Below are 17683 nucleotides of genomic sequence, written 5' to 3' on the forward strand. Positions count from 1 at the left end.
CCATGGAAACCAGCACACCAGCACATCTCCTCTGCCGCACCTCCGAGGAACTCGCCGAACTACTCAGCATGCCTTTATTTCTTTTTCTTCCAACTTAATTCCTCTTCTTTCTTGATATGAATCACCATCAGTGGGCAGGTGAGGAGGAACTGTCAATCAATATGCCTCTCCATGCTCAAGAGATAGGCTTCTGAGGCTCTTGTCACTGAAGACAAGCATACTCTTCCCTCCTCCCCCAATAGAAAATATATTATTCTCTAGTTGTCTGAAGCCCCAGAAGATAAGATTTATCATTTCTTTTCAAAAATTTGAGTCCTGCTTGAAATGATTGGCTAGCCAGCACAGGACTTCACCAAACTGCTGTATTTTTAAACAGAGAATACTCAGCTTCCTGAAAATAAACAGAAAAACTGTCAGGGAATATATGCAGATGAGCCAAAAATATAAAAATATATGACTTTTTTCATAATTCATAAACAAGCACTAGCAAATAAATAGCTAGAAAATACAAAAAATAAAAGCCATTACTCTTGACTTACTCTCTTTTTAACTACAGAACCACATGTTCTATACAAAAACCTAAAATAACCGAAAATAATGAGTAGTGTTCATTACTGATGTCATTCCACTGAAGTTAGCACAGACACAAAGGGGAACAGAGTCTGGATCAGCATCTTAACTCCCCTTATTTAGATGGGTACTAATTAAACAAACTGTATTCAACAATCGTTCCTGCAAATCCTAATCCTCTTAATATGTAATCACTTGCGATAGTGATTACTTGTGGAAGTAATCACTATTTTTGACTTGGAAAAAAAAAAAGATATATTTAACTTAAGGCTATTTTAAAATATTCAAGATGTGATACAAAATGATATTCCAGACACATTAAACGCCTCAAAAAGAAGAGACAATGGAGACACCATGTACCATGGCTGCATGTATAAACTCAGCCTGTTCACATGATTTGAAAAACGTTCATATTTTTGAAATTCAGATAGAGAGGGACTGAGTTGCCTGAAATTTAATCGTTCCAACATCCTTCAATGGAGAAGGGGCTGCATGGAGCAGTGCTTCTGATTCGGTTTTGGGGAGGGAGTAGGGTTTGGAAAGGGGGGGGGGGTCCTTTCTTTTTGTTGATCTCTCCTCTTCGAAATCACTTTGCGGAACTTCTTCAAACCCACAGCTTTATTAAGAGAGCCACCCTCTGGGAGGAAAATTGGGGGACGAGGACCGCTGCCTGCTCCCGGGGGGCTCCGCGCACCCCGCCCCGCCGCGGGCCGCCACTGCCACCTGCTGAAGGCATCGCGCTACTGATGGCTACGGCCCCCGGTCGCCCCCCGGACCCTCGGCGGCCCCATTCGGGGGGACCGGGGCGACCGGGGGCTTGTCGGTGCCCCAGCATCCTTGCAACGGGATGCGGAGTGCGCCTGTCAATGCGTGCGATCGGTAGAGGCATGACAGGTGCTGGTGCTAAGGCTGGTGCCAAATGAAACCCAATTTTGGGCAGCCCGGTTTTCTTTCCATTCCCCCGCAGCAGCTCAGCCTACTGCTCTTTAAACACTTTTTTTTTTTAAACACATATTTTTTATTTTATTACTGTTTTTCTAAAACCATATCTCAAAAGAGGCATAACGATGCCTAGCGGCTTTGTGACAGTGCTTGAAGATGCATCTTAACCTATTTCCCCCATCCCACTGACAACACATACTATTTGATTTCGGAGGTGTGTTGTAGGAAGGGAATGTGCTGATTGAGTGGACAGCAAATAATTATGCAAGGGGATGTAAGGTTATGTTGTGGAAATTATTGCTCCTACCCAACGCGGTGCATTAGACTGAAATGCCCTTAATAAGTCTCCTCAGCCAAAGGCAATATATGAAAGACATTGTCAAACACTATATTAACAAAACAAATGAACAAAAAAAAGACCACCTCTTAGCTTTGCAATGGGGAATAAGACCCCAGTCAATTTTACCTGGGATCTGCAGGAACATTGCTCTTCTAGAGTTATCATCAGCATTACAAATTCTCCCCTCTTTAGAAAATAGTAATTCTTCATCAGCTGAACAGAAGTAAACACAAAACGTTTGTTACTTTCTGGGGCTCATTTGTTTAAGCAGGAAGCTGCCTCCACTGTTACGCTACTCAAGCGTACAGATTCACTCTGGAAACTGAGAGGTATCCTTATCTGTATGGATTTAAATATGGAAAGAGACGGTGAATGGAAAGAACAACTTCAATCAGATATTTTAAGTTACAACTGAATTGTGTTTATGGCCCCAGACAGCGTGTTCTGTAAAATGTTCCAAAACACTCATCTCTAAGCTTTCAACCATTTCTCACTTCTGCTCCAGTGAAACATTTGGAGAAAAAAAATAGGTTTGCCATCAAGATCTATCATAAGGAAGGTGGAATAGTGGTGATAACCATTTCCAGTTGAGTTACGAAGGTCGTTTGTTGCTTTTATTTATCACCCATCATTATCACGTAGGCCATCATTTCTTTTTAAAATCTGTAACAGTTTTGGTTCCAGTACATGATCTTTACACTACACAAATCATTTTGGAACCATGGTTTTACAGTGCACCTTTTAGAAGATAATGGCTAAAATTTCTAGTTTCTCTCTTTATTGCAGTGATAAGGTAGCAGCAGCTATAAAACAGTCGAGATAATATGCCATATCTCTCTTCAGCAGCTACTGCACACACGATATAGGAAACTCTCCTGCTACTGGTTACTCATTAAAGTTAAGTGATAGGGATCCACATGGCAAGGTTAAGTTTCAACACTTTAAACCCTGCTGAAAGTTGCTAATAATAATGTTTAATTTTCATTCCAAGTATTTATGGTATCATGAACTTGAGATACATTTTCTTCTTCTCACTAGCTGGAACCAATGAACCTTCCTTTGGAATAGCAATCTTCAGGCAGAACAACAAAACAGAGGCAGAATTTGACCCTTGCTTAAATTAAACAACTTAAATGGTTTTAATGTGAATGTCCTATTAACCAGAGGCAAAGTCAGATCAAGATTTTCAAAAAGGTCTAGAGATTTCAACATCCAAGAAGGGAAATGCTAACAGAAACATAATTTTCAAACCAGAAGCACTCAACAGTTTCTTAAACTGTTACATAGGGCAGCTAGAGTAACTACTCCCATTTTAATAAGATAAATTTTGAAATGCTGACTTTCTAGTTGGGGAATATAAGGTTTGTAACTAATCTCCCATAATCTCTTCACATGGGAAAGTCTTGCTGTGAAAATTCAGCCAAGATTTAATCACCTCACAGGGAAAGAAAAAGATGAAAAAATGAAGGATGTCTACTATGCAGAGAGGGCTGGAGGAAAGAAGGGGAAGCCAGTGGGCTGCAGAGTGGTGGGACCCATGTTGGAGATGGGGCAGGCACCCGGTCCTACGCAGTTCCTCACTGTTATGCTCCCACAGGACTGTAGTGCGATGTCTCTCTTAGTTCAATTCTCCCGTCCCCTCTCTTTTAGAGAAGCAATTGGAGGAGCTGCTGTATCCTAGCCACAAACCACTGCTATCCTTTCCACCCTCTGCCCCCTGCGCATAAGGTTTGTGATTTCGCAGTGGGGGCAGGATATCAGCAGTGACGGATGCTTACGTGTCCTTACTGTATTGACCAGGTCAAACTTATCAATGGGTTTTTATTTCACAGGGTAGGTCATAAAGTATTCATTGCCCTAGGTCATCTAGACTCATGGAATAATTTAGGTTGGAAGGAACTTCTAGGGGTCATCTACTCCAACCTTTCCAACACCCTGCTTTCATCAAAGTTATGTCAGTTTGCTTGGGGTCTGCTAAGCTTTGAAAAACTCCAAGGACGGAGATTTCACAACCTCTCTGGGCATCTATGCCAGTGTTCAACCACCCTCATGGTAAAAAGCTGTGTTTTTTGCTTTATATCCATATTTGTACATCTTGTATCTCCTCTGGTAATTCTGGCCTGTAGCATTTAATCATCCTCTCCCCAACCCTACAAGGATATTAAAAATCACTTTTGGCTCACACGTTTCCTTGCAGACAATGATATATGTGGAGACATAAAACAAGTTAGCTTTAGACACATCACAGCTTCTTTTTTATTCTTCTTTTGAAATGAAATAACTACCTTCAGCCTCTCTTAGGAATAGAGCTGTTTCACCATCCCTTTAACTGCTTGGGAAAAAGCACTGCTCTCTACGAGTATCTTATTCCCCATGTTTCTTATTCCTGCTCACCCATTGCTGCAAACTTGGTCTTGTTATAGTTGCTGTCTCACAGCCTCACTGGATTTTCTATATTCCTCTTAACTCTTACTTTCTTGTTTTTCTCCATTCTTCTGATGGATATTTTTGAAATGCATGCTATAGGAAGAGATTTAAGAACATGGGTGAGCAAGTTAAGTGCCTAACCATGCCTGTAGAAGCCTAAGAATTCTTTTCTGATGTGCTACAGCTCCCACCAAATCTCATTACTCATCCAATAAAACAGGAGCTTCTGAAGGCCCTACTGACCCTAGACTGTTTCCCCTCTGCCTTTACGGTTTACCTAGTGATAGAAATAAATCTCATGGAAGTCAACAGGAATACAGCAGCAGAAAGGCAGACCCTCAAGCATACAATTCCTACAAAAGGCTTAAAACGATTGCTTATCCTCTAATATACCAGTGGAAATGCACTGTCAGAGCTCATACCTATTCCAGCTTTCTGTGGTGCCTTTAGCTAAGTTCTTGTTATGTCACTTCGGTAACTCAGAGGGCACGCCTTACTCAAATTCTTTGAGGATCATTGATGCTGTCAAATTATTTGAACAGGCAGAAGATTAAGAAGGCCAAGTATTTTTATAATTTTTATGACAATTATCAGTAAATTATTTTTTACTTTAAAATGGTCCTGTGGAATATATTAGGTTTATGATTAACCATCTAATTTAGAAAGAATGTTCCTCCAATTACAATGAATAACAGTCATTTAGTTCTGAGTTGTGTATTTACTCTGTGAATAAAGCCTAAGACACATGAGCATTTGTATGCAAGATGAACAGCTGATGATCTGAGATTATTAAATTACTCCTAGGTGTTACAAGAGAATTTAGATTCCAGGAAACAGCTCTTTAGCTCCTAAAATTTGAGGTCTTATTCAACGCCAGAAACCAGACTGCTCTGTTAGGACTAGGCCGTCTTAGTAATGTGTGAGATGTATAGCTGCCTCAATACAAGGGGACATAGTCCTGTGTATGTATCCCATGTGAAACAAGTGACACTGCCACCCTGGCCCAGTGGTCAGAGTGCTCCCTCAGGCCCCAGCAGGGCTCTGCTGTCCCAGAACCATGCCCAGCGATGTTCAGCATTTCTGAAGTAAAAGCACCCTGAGGCAGAAGCACCTGAAGCAGCTGACTCTCTCCATGCTACTTTGCATAGATTTCGTAAATTTATTTGGGCCAGAGAGTGCAAAGATGAGCACGTCTCCCATATCTAAAGATTAGAATATATCTCTGTGAAGAATTTTATTTATAATGTTTCTGATAACTGAGCCCTTGGTAACTAAATATTTCCCACAAAATAGTCATTTCCAGGGGAAAGGTATGAGGGTGCCCAGTGACAGCTACATTTTCTTACAGAATAATTTTCTTAACACAGTAAGATGAGAATTGTGATTAAGATACTCTTGATCTGAGAAATGCAGGTTTGGGAGAGAGCTCTTAATCCTGGTTTCCCACATCTTTGATAGGTACTCTTGCTTTTGAGGGTTTTTGTCTTTAAAGAGGAAGGTACAATGCTATCTCCCTTTCCAGCTTAGCTTCAGAGAAAGTAAGGGTGTCATTACATGCATTTTGTTGCAATCTCTTGATCAAGGTACCAGAGAAAGGTTCAGTTTGTGGAAATAAAATAGCATAAATGTATATTTTATTCCAGTTGGCTCAACTGATGGGCTTCTGGGTATTTTCAGAAGAAAAAAAGAAAACCACAGACAGGCAATTCTGAAATACTCACGACAAAAATTTCAGTGCTTCAAAGATTAAGCCACAGTTGAATGGAAATTTTCAAAACCAGAGCTGCTACAGTACAAATTAAAGAGGTCTGCGGAGAAGGGGAAGACAAGATGGCCAGCAGTTCATGTCTGGCAAATAATGAAGGTCACTACGCTCTAAAAGAAAAGCTCATATGGAGACACATCAGAATTTCAGACACCCACGTCCTTTAGGTACAATTCTAGATGATCTAATGCATAAAGTAAGACTATGCATTGCTGTGTCTTAAAGGAATTTTCTTAATCTAAGGATCAAGTTGAGCTTTCACAGAATATTTCCTCCATAGCTCGCCCCCAAAAAAAACAAACGATACCAGAAACAAATTCAAACCACTTATCTCCTACACTGGAAATTTAAAAAGAGAATGTCCTCTTGCTGCATTCATATGCAGCCCTTACTAAAGTCTGACGATTTCTGCAGTGTTGCAGTGTTGAAATTTTTTGACTTTTTGGTTCTCAGTTTCAGACTTCTTTCCTTTTGTTTCACGGATTTCTTTCTGTTTTAGCTCCATCTCTTTCAATATTCTCAACTTACCAGGTTTATGCAGGTCTGCTGTGGGTTGTTACCATGCTTGTGGGAAGGAACCGTGGACTTGCAGGCTACACAAATTACATTCTTCTCCTTGATAAAAAAACATTTTGTAGACAATATACCAAGGTTTTATTTTCTTATTTAGATCCTGCATTTGCCTATAAAAAAATGCATTAAACATTAACATTTTTGATTGGCATGCTTTCTCCAGAACTCCTATGTATTTTGGAGAAAGTGATCTTGAAAATCTAAATATTTTGAGAAATTAAACCTTTCGTATCTGAAAAAAAACTATTTCATAATATATTATATTTATACCATATTCCCAGCTTCAGTACGATAGAAGTACTCTGCAGGTCTCAGTATAGACTCATCTTTCCTTTCCTTTCCTTTCCTTTCCTTTCCTTTCCTTTCCTTTCCTTTCCTTTCCTTTCCTTTCCTTTCCTTTCCTTTCCCTTCCTTTCCTTTCCCTTCCTTTCCTTTCCCTTCCTTTCCTTCTTTTCACGAAGCAAATACTTTGTTTTCATTACATCAGAGAGTAGGAATGATCTACACAGCAGGCCTTGCAACTGGGGCAGAGTTGCCTCCATTGGAGATGCACTGCCTAATATTTTGGCAGTAGACAGTTTGTTCACGGGTCCAGACAGTTGAATCACAGAGGGAGGACAATTACAAATGAGAGAATAAAAGCCCCACAAAATAGTAAGGTAAAAAAAAAATAGAATGAAGAAGAATAGAAAAGAGATAGTGTTGGGGTCTGGCAATGACTTTACAGAGAGTCATGTCTTATTAATGGGAAATGCTGCTTAGATATTTTGTTAAGTAGGAATTAATAGAATCAATTAATTCTTTTATCAGGCATGAATATCTGATGAGTGAAAGGAAACGCAAGATGTCAGGAAGCAAAACGAACATTTTGCTGGAACAGCTGCTCAGCACAAAAGCAAGACAGTGGTCTGCTTGAAATGAAAGTCTGGTGTCAGGACAGCTCTTCATGGAGACAGGTCTTCCTCAGAGAAAGCAACCCCATAGCAGTCCAACAGTAAGGTCAACACATAAAAGGGACATCAAAACTAAATTACTCTTGAAGGTGCTCCCTCTAGGCTGAGGTTAAGGGATAACACAAAGGATGTGCAGGGGAGGTCGGGCACTCCTTTCTGCCTTGTTCAGTGCATGCAGTGCCTCCTGCCCCTGGCTGCCCAGCTTCTCCCTTTTATGTGAAAGATGCTTGCAGGAAAATATTCAAACATTTTGGAATATGTATATAATATTCCAACATTTTGAACCATTGATATCAAAGCCCTGCTACAGCTGCTAGCATGCTGCATGCTCTTGCTAGACTGCTTGCAATACGCATCCTACCATGCTCTTCACCCCATCTGACATTTTCCTAATGATTTATTATGCAATGGTGATCCTTCATTCTAGGTTTCCTGGAGATGTACACCACGTATTACAGGCCACACAACAATTCCGTATAACAAATGAATTGTTCCTAACACCTAATCGCTTTGAAAACTTATTCCTGACTGCTGTATGCTTGGCATCAAAATAGCTATGCGGAGCCCCTCCTCCATACAATTAGACAGAAAGCTAAAAATCTTACAAAGAGGTGCAAAACTAGAGTGCACTCGATACCTTGCAGTATTATATAACACCAAAAAAGGTTATTAACAAGCAACTCGGATGAACTCAAAACATGATACCGCGGTAAGCTGACCTTTGCAAAGCGTTGCTACGAGGGCCCTCCAGCTCACAGGCGGGCTGCTGTGCTGCTCAGCACAGCCACTGTGTGCCTGAGATTTGCAGCGTTCCCCCCTCTGCAGCCTTCAGGTGCCTTGCACTGTCCCATGTATTTTAACTAACACCTCTGAGAAGGAATTGCTACCACCCCTGTGATGGGTATGATACGGAGGCACACAAAGAGACAGATTTTCCAAAAACGTTTAAATACTGAAAGCTGCTCTCAGAGGCACACAGCTGACCTTCAGTGAGTTGTTAAGCATCTGCCTGTGTGCTCAGGTGCTTTGGATGTGACACGGGCAGGCTTAGCTGCTGTCTGGCCTGGCTGAACAAAGAGGGAACCAGACATCCTGAACCCTGGCTGGTGCCTTCCCAAGCAACCAGGTTTCTTGTTTTGCCTCTTTTTGCCCCTTTACAATTTGCCCTTCTGTTAATATCTGTGCAGTCAGCCATAGACTGCATTATGATCACACTGGTGTGTTTGCGTATTCCTGTTATTTATCCATAGATTTAGTCCTTGTGAAGGCCTGCTTTAAATTCTAGTGTGGCTAAGCCCAAATTACATTAGTTAATGTCTTAGATAAGAACTTTACATGCTGTTGCAGAAATACATTTTATTATAAGTAAGGGAATATCATTCCTGTTTAAATCGTTCCCTCTCTTATTAAAATGGAACACAGAAACACTGATTTACGACAAAATATCATGAGTAACATATAGAAAAGAAAACTCTGAAAATCCCAAACAGTTGCAACATTTTGCACCTGAGCAGAAAAGATCATACATATCAGCTGATTCTTCCCCAAGTCAGGCTATATAAAACTTAATGCAAACATTTGGAATAATGCAACAGGATCTGTGATTTATGATTTGGCAAGCACGTGTTGTTGGCACTTGCCATAAAGCACAGCGATGGCTACTCACCAGCTGCACTTTAGCATGCCACTTTCCTTGTCCTGCCTGTGAGTGGGATATAGTGTACCTGCAGGCTCTAGAAGCCAAGATTCCTTGGGATGTTCTTGCCTTGGAGATTTCGTCAAGTAGATCCTCTTACTGACACCTGAACCCAGGGCGACCTTGGACCATGCGGACACGCTAGAATTTCACTCGACTCATCCCTGTGGGTATTATATAGTCTGAAGCCAAAATATCAGTGGAAATTGTTGTCGTATAAGTGCAGACCCTTATTTTGCAATAAATACTTAGGGGAGGACAGGCTTTTATACATAGTACAGCCCTTCTGCCTGGTGCAGGGCAGGCAGCTGCATTTGAATCCACTCAGCATTTGACCAGCACACTGCACCCTGGTTATCTGACATATTAGCAAGTACGGATTAGATTAATTACCATCAATCTCTTTTCATAATACATACTTTTTCTGGGCATTACCTAATAAAAGATAATAAATGGGAAAATACCGTGTTCACACACAGTAAAAATGTAGTATAATTCATCACTAACAGTACTACACGTGTATGCTTCTAGCTGTCCTGGCATGCGTGCCTACTTTTCAATATTGGCCTAAACTATTTGTGCTCTCAGGCTGCTTTCCATACTATTATTTAAATTAATAGATGACTCTAAGCACCACTAGAGGGCACAGAATTATAACAATATTTCTCAGCAGGTCACCAAAAGTACATCAGGAGCAGGAGTTCAGCCACTTTCGCAGCTTGTTGCCCGTGCCCCTGGCTTGTAGCCTCGCTCCTAACAGCAGCCACACACGTGTGCAGCTCCGTGACCGCACGCGGTCGGACCGGCAGCTGAATGGAGAGCATGGGGGAGCACCCATGGGACAGGGATGGGGATGGGGACAGGGACAGAGTGCAGAGGCAGAGAGGAGGCTGGGCCACATGCTCCCAGTTGGCCGGCACGGTTCAGCTTTCTGGAACCTGAGTACCCGTCCTCAAATATTTCACTTGAGTAACTAAGGCCGGGAGGGTGTGAATCCAAGCCTGGTGCCCGAGGCCCAGCTGATTTCAAAGGCATGCTGTACATATTTGGCTGGAAACGGGTACGGAGGGATGAGAAAAATGAACGCTCGCATATCAAAACAGGGAAATGCAAACAAGTGGTAAATAAAGGATTAACTAACTCAATTTACAATTCAAAGAAGGAGTAGATATGTGCCACTGGAAAGCTTAAATATTAATGGGGTTGCTGTGGATACTTATATCAACTACTTAACATTTGTTTTGACATGTGTGCTGTTTCTGCCACCCCTTATCACGAGTGTGAGTGGCCGTCGTGGTTTGCGAGTTCGAAAGTTCCTGTTTGCTGCTGCCTGCTGTGGGAGAGGAAGTGCAATGAAGAAAGGAAGAAGATTAAGCTCTTTGTGTAAAGACAACTGATTGAAGAGCTTTGGAGACACGGTAGCAGCAAACGAGTGCCGTTGATGCTTCCGTGTTGCTTTAGAGGCACAAGTTAGTGTCCTCAGCCAGAACACACGGTTCTTTTCTGAAAGTTGGAGATGCGCGTGTTAATCAAAGGCTTGAGAGCCTGGCCTCTAAGTAGCCAGCGCGAATGAAAAACCGAAAACTAACTGAATTTCCGAATGCCTCTGTTCATTTTAGCATAACATCGGAGCCCAAATTATTACCTTTCACTAACCCATCCCGAGTTGGCGTCATATTTTCACACGGCAGTGCCCAGGCTGCAAAAACAGTGCCCTGCACTTGCGCCCAACGAGCCGGTGCCAGAGCACCCGTGGGTCTCCCCTGTGTCCCACGGGGCTCCCCTGTGTCCCACGGGGCTCCCGCGACCCCGCGGCCGCCTCGGAGACCCCCGACGGGGCAGCGGCCAGTGCTGAGCCCCGGGCATGGGCACGGGCGGCGGGTGGCCGCGGAGCGACGGGGCTGGGGGCTGCCGGGGCCGGGGCTGGGGGCACCCTGCGAGCACTGGCAAACAACCGGCGGCCAAAGCCCGCACGGCTCCCGCCGGCTGCAGGCGGGGAGAGGCGCGGAGAGCGGCCGCGCCTGCGGCGTGGATTTTTTTTTTTTTTTTTCCCGCAAGCTCACCTTGATGCGCCGGGGAGTTAAAGGCCCACTCTCGGCAGGGGGAGCTTTGTTTTCTCGGCTCAGCTCGGGCACCGAGCGGCGGCACCGCTGCGCTCCGGCCGCACCGAAGCGCAGCCGGAGCCGCCGTGCACGGGGGCAGAGGGGCGGAGGGGGGGCGGGGGGGACCGGGGAGCCCTCGGCCAGGGCAGCCCCCGCCGCCGCCGGGACCGTGCGGGGCCGGGGCACGGCGGAAGCGCCGGGGCTGCGCCGCGCCCTCGGGGGGACACCGGGCGGCTCTCCTGCGCTGCCCCGCCCGGGCCGGCCGCGCTCCCCGCCCGCAGCGGGGTCCCGCCGGCGGCCGAGCCTCCCTCCGGCCGCGACGAGCGGCGGCAGCCGGGCGACTTTTTGGGACTTGCATGGACATCGCCTAGCCTGCGGGCTCCGCGTCCCGCCCGGCCGCTCGCCCCGCCGCTCTCCCCGCCTCTGCCGCCCTCCTCGCCGCCTTCCTCCGCCGCTCGCCCGCAGCCCGAGGCGGCAGGGGCGGCAGGGGGCGGCGGGAGGCGCCGCCGAGCCGCGGCCCGGGGGCCCCCGCGGCCTCCCGGAGCCCGCCCGCCGCCCTCCGGCCGCCCCGTCCCGGGCTCCTCGCCTCGCCCCGGGCCGCGGAGCCACGGGGTGCCGCCGGCCGGGGGGAGGAGAGCTTGCCCGGGGGGGCGCCCGCCGCCCGCCTCGCCGGGGCCCCCGCGAAGCTGCCGCAGCCCGGGCCGCCCGAAGTGGCCCGCGCCCCCCCGGCCCGCGGGCGCCGCCCGGAGCCCCTCGGCCCCCGCTGCCTCCTGCGGGCCGCCGCCGCCGCCGCCGCCGCCCGCGCCCTGCTCCGCCGCGGCCCCGGCGACCGCCCCGGCGCCCGGGGTGATGCCATGCCCCGCAACCACGGCGGCGGCGAGGAGGGCGGCTCCGCGGGGCTCTGGGTGAAGAGCGGCGCGGCGGCGGGCATGAAGGATGTGGAGTCGGGCCGGGGCAGGGCGCTGGCGAGCGCGGCGGCCCGCGGCGACGGCCTGCTGCTGCTGGGCACCGCCGGCGGCGCGGCCGCCCCCGCCGGGCTGCGGGAGGGCCGCCGAGGGAAGCACGGCGCCCGCATGAGCCTGCTGGGCAAGCCGCTGTCGTACAGCAGCGGGCCGAGCTGCCGCAGGAACGCCAAGTACCGCCGGCTGCAGAACTACCTGTACAACGTGCTGGAGCGGCCCCGCGGCTGGGCCTTCGTCTACCACGCCTTCGTGTGAGTACCGACCCCCTCCCGTCCCGTCTGGAGCCGCCGGGCTCCGAGCATCCTCCCCGCGAGCATCGCTCCGCTCCGCTCCCCGAGCATCGCCCCGCGCCCGGCGGGGCCGCTGCCACCTGCGGGAAAAGCGCCGGGAAAGCCGCTAACCCCTGCTAACCCCCGCTGCCCCCCGTTATCCCTCTTTAACCCCCGGTTACCCGCCGGACGCCCCGTCGAGGGGCACCGGGGCCGGCCCCCGGCGTGGCGTTTGCCCGGCGGTCAGCGGGCGGGAGGCTTTGCAAAGTTACTGCCGGGAAGCCCGCGAGGCGCCGCTTCCACCCGCGGTGCTTCCACCCCACTCGTGGGCTCGGCTCCGAGGCACACAGCGCCGGGGGATGCTCCGCTTCCCCGACGGGCAGCCCCCCCTGCGCCCACCTGCTGCCCGCAAGGGGGGTCAGCGCTTCGGAAGGGAGCAGCGAGCAGCCTTTTCTTTGGGATTTGGCGTTTCTGCGCCTTTTCTTTGAGAACCTAACTCCTCCTTTCGGGCCAGCGCTTCCCCTCTTTCCCAGGCAGCGTGGGACTGATCCCCGCGTGCCCTGTGCTGAGAGGCACTGACACAGCGCCGGGGACCTTGCACTGATTTATCCACACAGGCTTGCCCGGAATAGCGGTGTGAGGGGATCCGAGCCCTGTAACTGCTTCAGGTATCTCCGGGTGGTCCTCACATCGATGGCGATCCTCTGCCGTCACGGTTTTCAGTAATGCTTGGGGGAAAGGTCCAGCTCGAAAGCCTGCTGGATGGCTGGTGAAGACACGCAACACGGTGTCTGGCAAGGAGGCATTGCAATGGAGCACTAGGTGGAAATGCTGCTACGGATGGAGTGTGATAGGTGTGACTGTAACGGGGGTGCAGGACAAGGTATTTCTGTGTTTGACCACAGAAGATACATTGTAAAGAGAAAGGAAGATTTAATTGATTTGCTGTAGGTAACTATTTTCCCTGAGAGTTGCTGGAATCAAGCTAGCGGTTACAGCAGCTCCGGTGAAAAAGCAACTGGTCCCTAAAAGCTGGTAGCACAGAGACTACTCCTCTCCCAGCAACCAGGGAATCCCCATATCCTACTTTCATATAACTTTTCATGGGCAGAAAAGTACTTTGCCAAAAACATGGCAGTGTGCTTAGTGGGATACATCGAGGATGGAGTTCCTTAGGAGATCAAAATTGCTATAGAAGATAAGGAGTAGGAACAGATGTAACGTTATCATTTAGCCAGTAAAAGGCTTTTTGACCCCCGAGTAGAGCTGCCCAGTCTATTTTACTGTGCAAATCACACTTACAGATCGAACTTTCTTCTTGGAGGGCATTTATTGGGTACATTTTGCTATTTGGGTTCTTACAGGTGTTCTCCTGCGGCGTAGATCGTGCTTAATTAAGAGTGGGAGAATCTCTGAACTACTTGCTAGGAGCTGTCTTACTGCAGTGCCTGAAGTTGCCATAGAAAATCCATAAATTGCAGTTTTGGACCTTTCTCTCTGACATCACGATGAAAACCATTAAAACAAGGAAAGTTCAAGTTGGAAATAAAGTTGACAAGTTTAAACCGCCAAAAAAAAAAAAAAAGTAAATTTCCAAACAGAGTGAAGTCATGACACAGCAGCGCTGTAAACAAGGAAGATCGCCAGCTGCGTTTAGATAATTGCCTGCATAGAATGAGAGCCAGTTTTAATTTTTAATTGCAAATGGCAATTTTGGCAGCTGTAAATGCCAACATTATATCTTTTATCTGAGCAGATCTGTGTGAAAGAGCTTGAAACATTACTGTAATATAAAGGCACCTAGTAATAATATTACCTTTAAGGATCTGTGACTACTACAGCTCCCTGTTTTTAAGGTGCATTTGAAGTTCCATTGGATGTCAATTTGTCAGCCATCTTCATTGCCAGTCTATAAATTCTTTTAAGGTATTTATTTAATTCTGATTAATGACTGCCAAATAGTCAGATAATATTTTTGGTGTTTCAGACTCCTTTCCAGCCACCTGATCAAATAAAATTGCATCTTAGAAGAGATACTTTCCTATAGAATAATAATAATAATAATAAAAAAGTAATTAAAAACAAACAAACAAACAAGTCTTGAAACAGCTTAGAGTTGCAAAGACATTACAAAGTATGTGGATGAGATGTCTGCTCCTACCTCTGCTAAGCTATTCTTGACTACCGCAGAGCCCGTTATAGCCCTGTACTATTTCTGGTACAGAAATGGGATATCTGGTGTAAGACCTTCTGTATAGATCATTGTTCTCCTAAAATGAAGCTCACTGTGATACGCAGGGTTGAAATAACCCAAGGGTGCTTTCAGAGTTTCAGTTTGAAGTCTTAGATGTATGAGTTTATTTAGTCTTGCCTGTTTGTTTTTGCAGTGAGAAGGGGGGAATTAAGCACCAGTTACAAATGAGAAACCATCCCTGCAGTGATATTGTCATTTCTCATTTCCATAGGGAAAGTGCTTTAGAGCTGAGAATTATGCCCAATTTGCTCTTCTTTTTTTTTCTTGGCCTTTCAAAGCAGAGAGAAAAATAGGCCAGCCACCTGAGGAGCAAGTGGTGTGACCTGCATTTGGAAGTCAGTTGGTTAATTTATTTGTAAATACAACCATGTAAACTGCTGGCAAAGACAGCTGTTCTGCAAACTTTTGCTACTAGGTGAACTATATTACTCTTGAGCACGGGCCTTTGACTTCGGTATAATTGTGCTGGGTAGTAGAGCCGTAAATTACGTGTTTCTTGGCTCCTTTTTGTGTATCTCAGTAGCTCTTTACATGGAAGCCCTAGTTAAAATCTTTACTGCAAGCACCACAGTCTTCCGTTCTTAGTCATTTAGGAACACTTAAAATATGTACGCTTATGAAATCAGAAAAGAACATTCATACCATTTGTGAGTAATGAGTCAGTAACTTAAACTCTTGCTAATAAAGTATTTATGCCACACCACATCACCTACACATGGAGCATGTGCATATTTAATGCACGTGCACGTATGTTAAAATGCTGTAATATTGTAACTTCTGAGAAGCCGTTGTCTTGGGATGTCATAGAATTTCTTTTTGTTGTTGCTGCCGTTGTTTATTTAGATTATTTTGGGTTGTTTGGTTGGTTTGATAAGAATGTGTAGACATCGCCTTAGATGGATCAAAGGGGAATTCCAGATTTGTTGCAAATTTAACTCTGGGTTTCATCTTCAGCTGTCATAAGGATTTTGTATTATTTTTATTCTTAACTGACATTCTGAAAAAGAGATGGCATGAGAAGCTCAGAAAAAATATTACTCTTTGATACTGTTTTTACTTGTAGGATATAATTAGTTGCATAAGTTTCTTACTTTAACATGTTGGATTTAGTTCAGGAATAATAAAGTTTCTGTTTCTTACTAACTTTTTAATAAATTCTGTGCAAAAGTCTTTAATATTTGTCATGGTAATGTCATTGTCTTTTCAAAGCCACCACCTTTTGCTCTGGAAGCTTCTGAATCACAAATCGCAGGGCTGGATGCATGCACCAGTATCACTTTGCGTGACCTGTATTGATGTTTCCATGGGCGTCTTCTGCTGGTCATTGCTGGAGATAAGATACCGTGCTAGATGAATTTGTGACCCGCTACAATGTTCTTCTTCTTGTTCTTTGCATTCTTTATGGAAATGGGCTGAGAAATGATTTCTGAAAAAGTCTAATGATGCCATCAAACATGTAACTAGCTATTTTAGTTTTCCAGATCTGCTTTCCAGACATATTTTACTAATGATCAGATGGCTATTGAACAGCAGTTTCTTTGCATCTGAGCTAACAGTGCTGCATCATACTGTGCTATGGGTATAATTAGGGAGGTTCTACATTCTACATTCTGATTAAAAACACAATAATGTGCAACACCCTAAATACTTGCCTATCAGAAAGCAGGAGAAATGATTTTATCACTTTATTCTATCCATCTTAGGGCATCTAATGAACTCGTTCCAGGTGCTCTGAGGGTAGATCTATGGCATTTATCTTTCCAAGTAGCATTTCAGAGTCAGGGCCTCCTATTGTTAGGATAACAATGTATTTTTATTTATTTTAAAAAACAAATAACAGTATGATGTGCATTACAAATAACAAATGATAGCAGGGCTGAACAATAAATGGTGTGGCAAAGCCAATCTTATTAGGTACTGAAGAGGTAAAAATGTAAAGCTGTTTAACTGCCACCTAAAGTTTAGTAAGCATTTTCTTTCGGAGAGTAACAATGAATGATGGTGAATACTTAGATGCAGTTCAGTATAAATCTGCAGCAGTTTGTTGCATTTGAATCAGTCTGTGATTCTATGTGTGTGCCACACTCTTCTCATTCATATCAACCGGGCTTTGTCTGGTCAGGTCTTAAACTTTGTTGTATGGAGGTCCCACAGCCTCACTGGGTAGCCTGTTGTAGGCCTGTACTACACCACAGTTGAAAGTAGAACGTTTGGGGTGGGGGGAGAGTCAACCTGAACCTCCCAACTGGCAGTTTCTGGTCATTTCTCCTTTTCGTATCATCTGGCACTGTCAAGAAGAATATGGCTTCTTTAACCATACAGTTTCTCTTCAGGTAGCTGTAGGCTGCTTGACTTGCTGTAGGCTGCCGGTCAACTGGTAGATCACCCTCTTGCCAGACTGAAGGAGCTCAGCTCCCTCAGCTGTGTTGTGGGAGCCTCTTGTACTTGAGGCCCCAAACCTTCTTAGTGGCTCTACAGGGTCTCTCTCAGCTTCTGCACATCCCTGGTCAATTGGTGGCAGGGCACAACTGGGTCCCATGGTGTGAGGGCATGCTGAATAAAGGAGAATAACAACCTTCTTCAGTTTTCTGGCCATGCTCTTCTAAAATAACTGTATGTTGCTTCCCTTATCTCTGGTGGGTGTATGCTATTGGCTTTTACACAACCTGCCATGTGCACAGTAACCCCAAGGCCCTTTTCACTGGGGCTGCTGCCCAAACAGTGGTTTCCCAGACCATATGGATGCATGGGGTTTTTCTGCACCACATGCTGAGCTCTACCGTTCTTTTAACTGGGTTTGCTTGTTTTTTATGTTCACTTTCTGTATGTT

The 17683-nt window shown here is 45.8% G+C and overlaps 2 protein-coding genes across 3 annotated transcripts in view; one reads left to right on the forward strand and one right to left on the reverse strand.

Moving 5' to 3' along the window:
- Nucleotides 1–10946: 10946 nt before the first annotated feature.
- On the reverse strand, nucleotides 10947–11732 carry LOC126913229 (translation initiation factor IF-2-like). Its single transcript, XM_050709500.1, has one exon. It carries the CDS (start codon nucleotides 11730–11732, stop codon nucleotides 10947–10949), a length of 786 nt encoding a protein of 261 aa, XP_050565457.1.
- Nucleotides 11733–12219: 487 nt separating this feature from the next.
- Nucleotides 12220–17683, forward strand: part of KCNQ5 (potassium voltage-gated channel subfamily Q member 5) — a 289251-nt gene continuing 283787 nt past the window's right edge. Inside the window, exon 1 of one of the 2 annotated variants that reach the window (XM_035543083.2) lies at nucleotides 12220–12581. In XM_035543083.2, the coding sequence (XP_035398976.1) occupies nucleotides 12223–12581 (359 nt within the window). In that variant the 5' untranslated portion in view covers nucleotides 12220–12222. The remainder of the gene's footprint in view (nucleotides 12582–17683) is intronic. The other variant, XM_050709515.1, reaches the window with a different exon arrangement.

Source organism: Cygnus atratus, chromosome 3 (genome assembly GCF_013377495.2).
Source record: "Cygnus atratus isolate AKBS03 ecotype Queensland, Australia chromosome 3, CAtr_DNAZoo_HiC_assembly, whole genome shotgun sequence".
NCBI classification, from domain to species: Eukaryota; Metazoa; Chordata; class Aves; order Anseriformes; family Anatidae; genus Cygnus; species Cygnus atratus.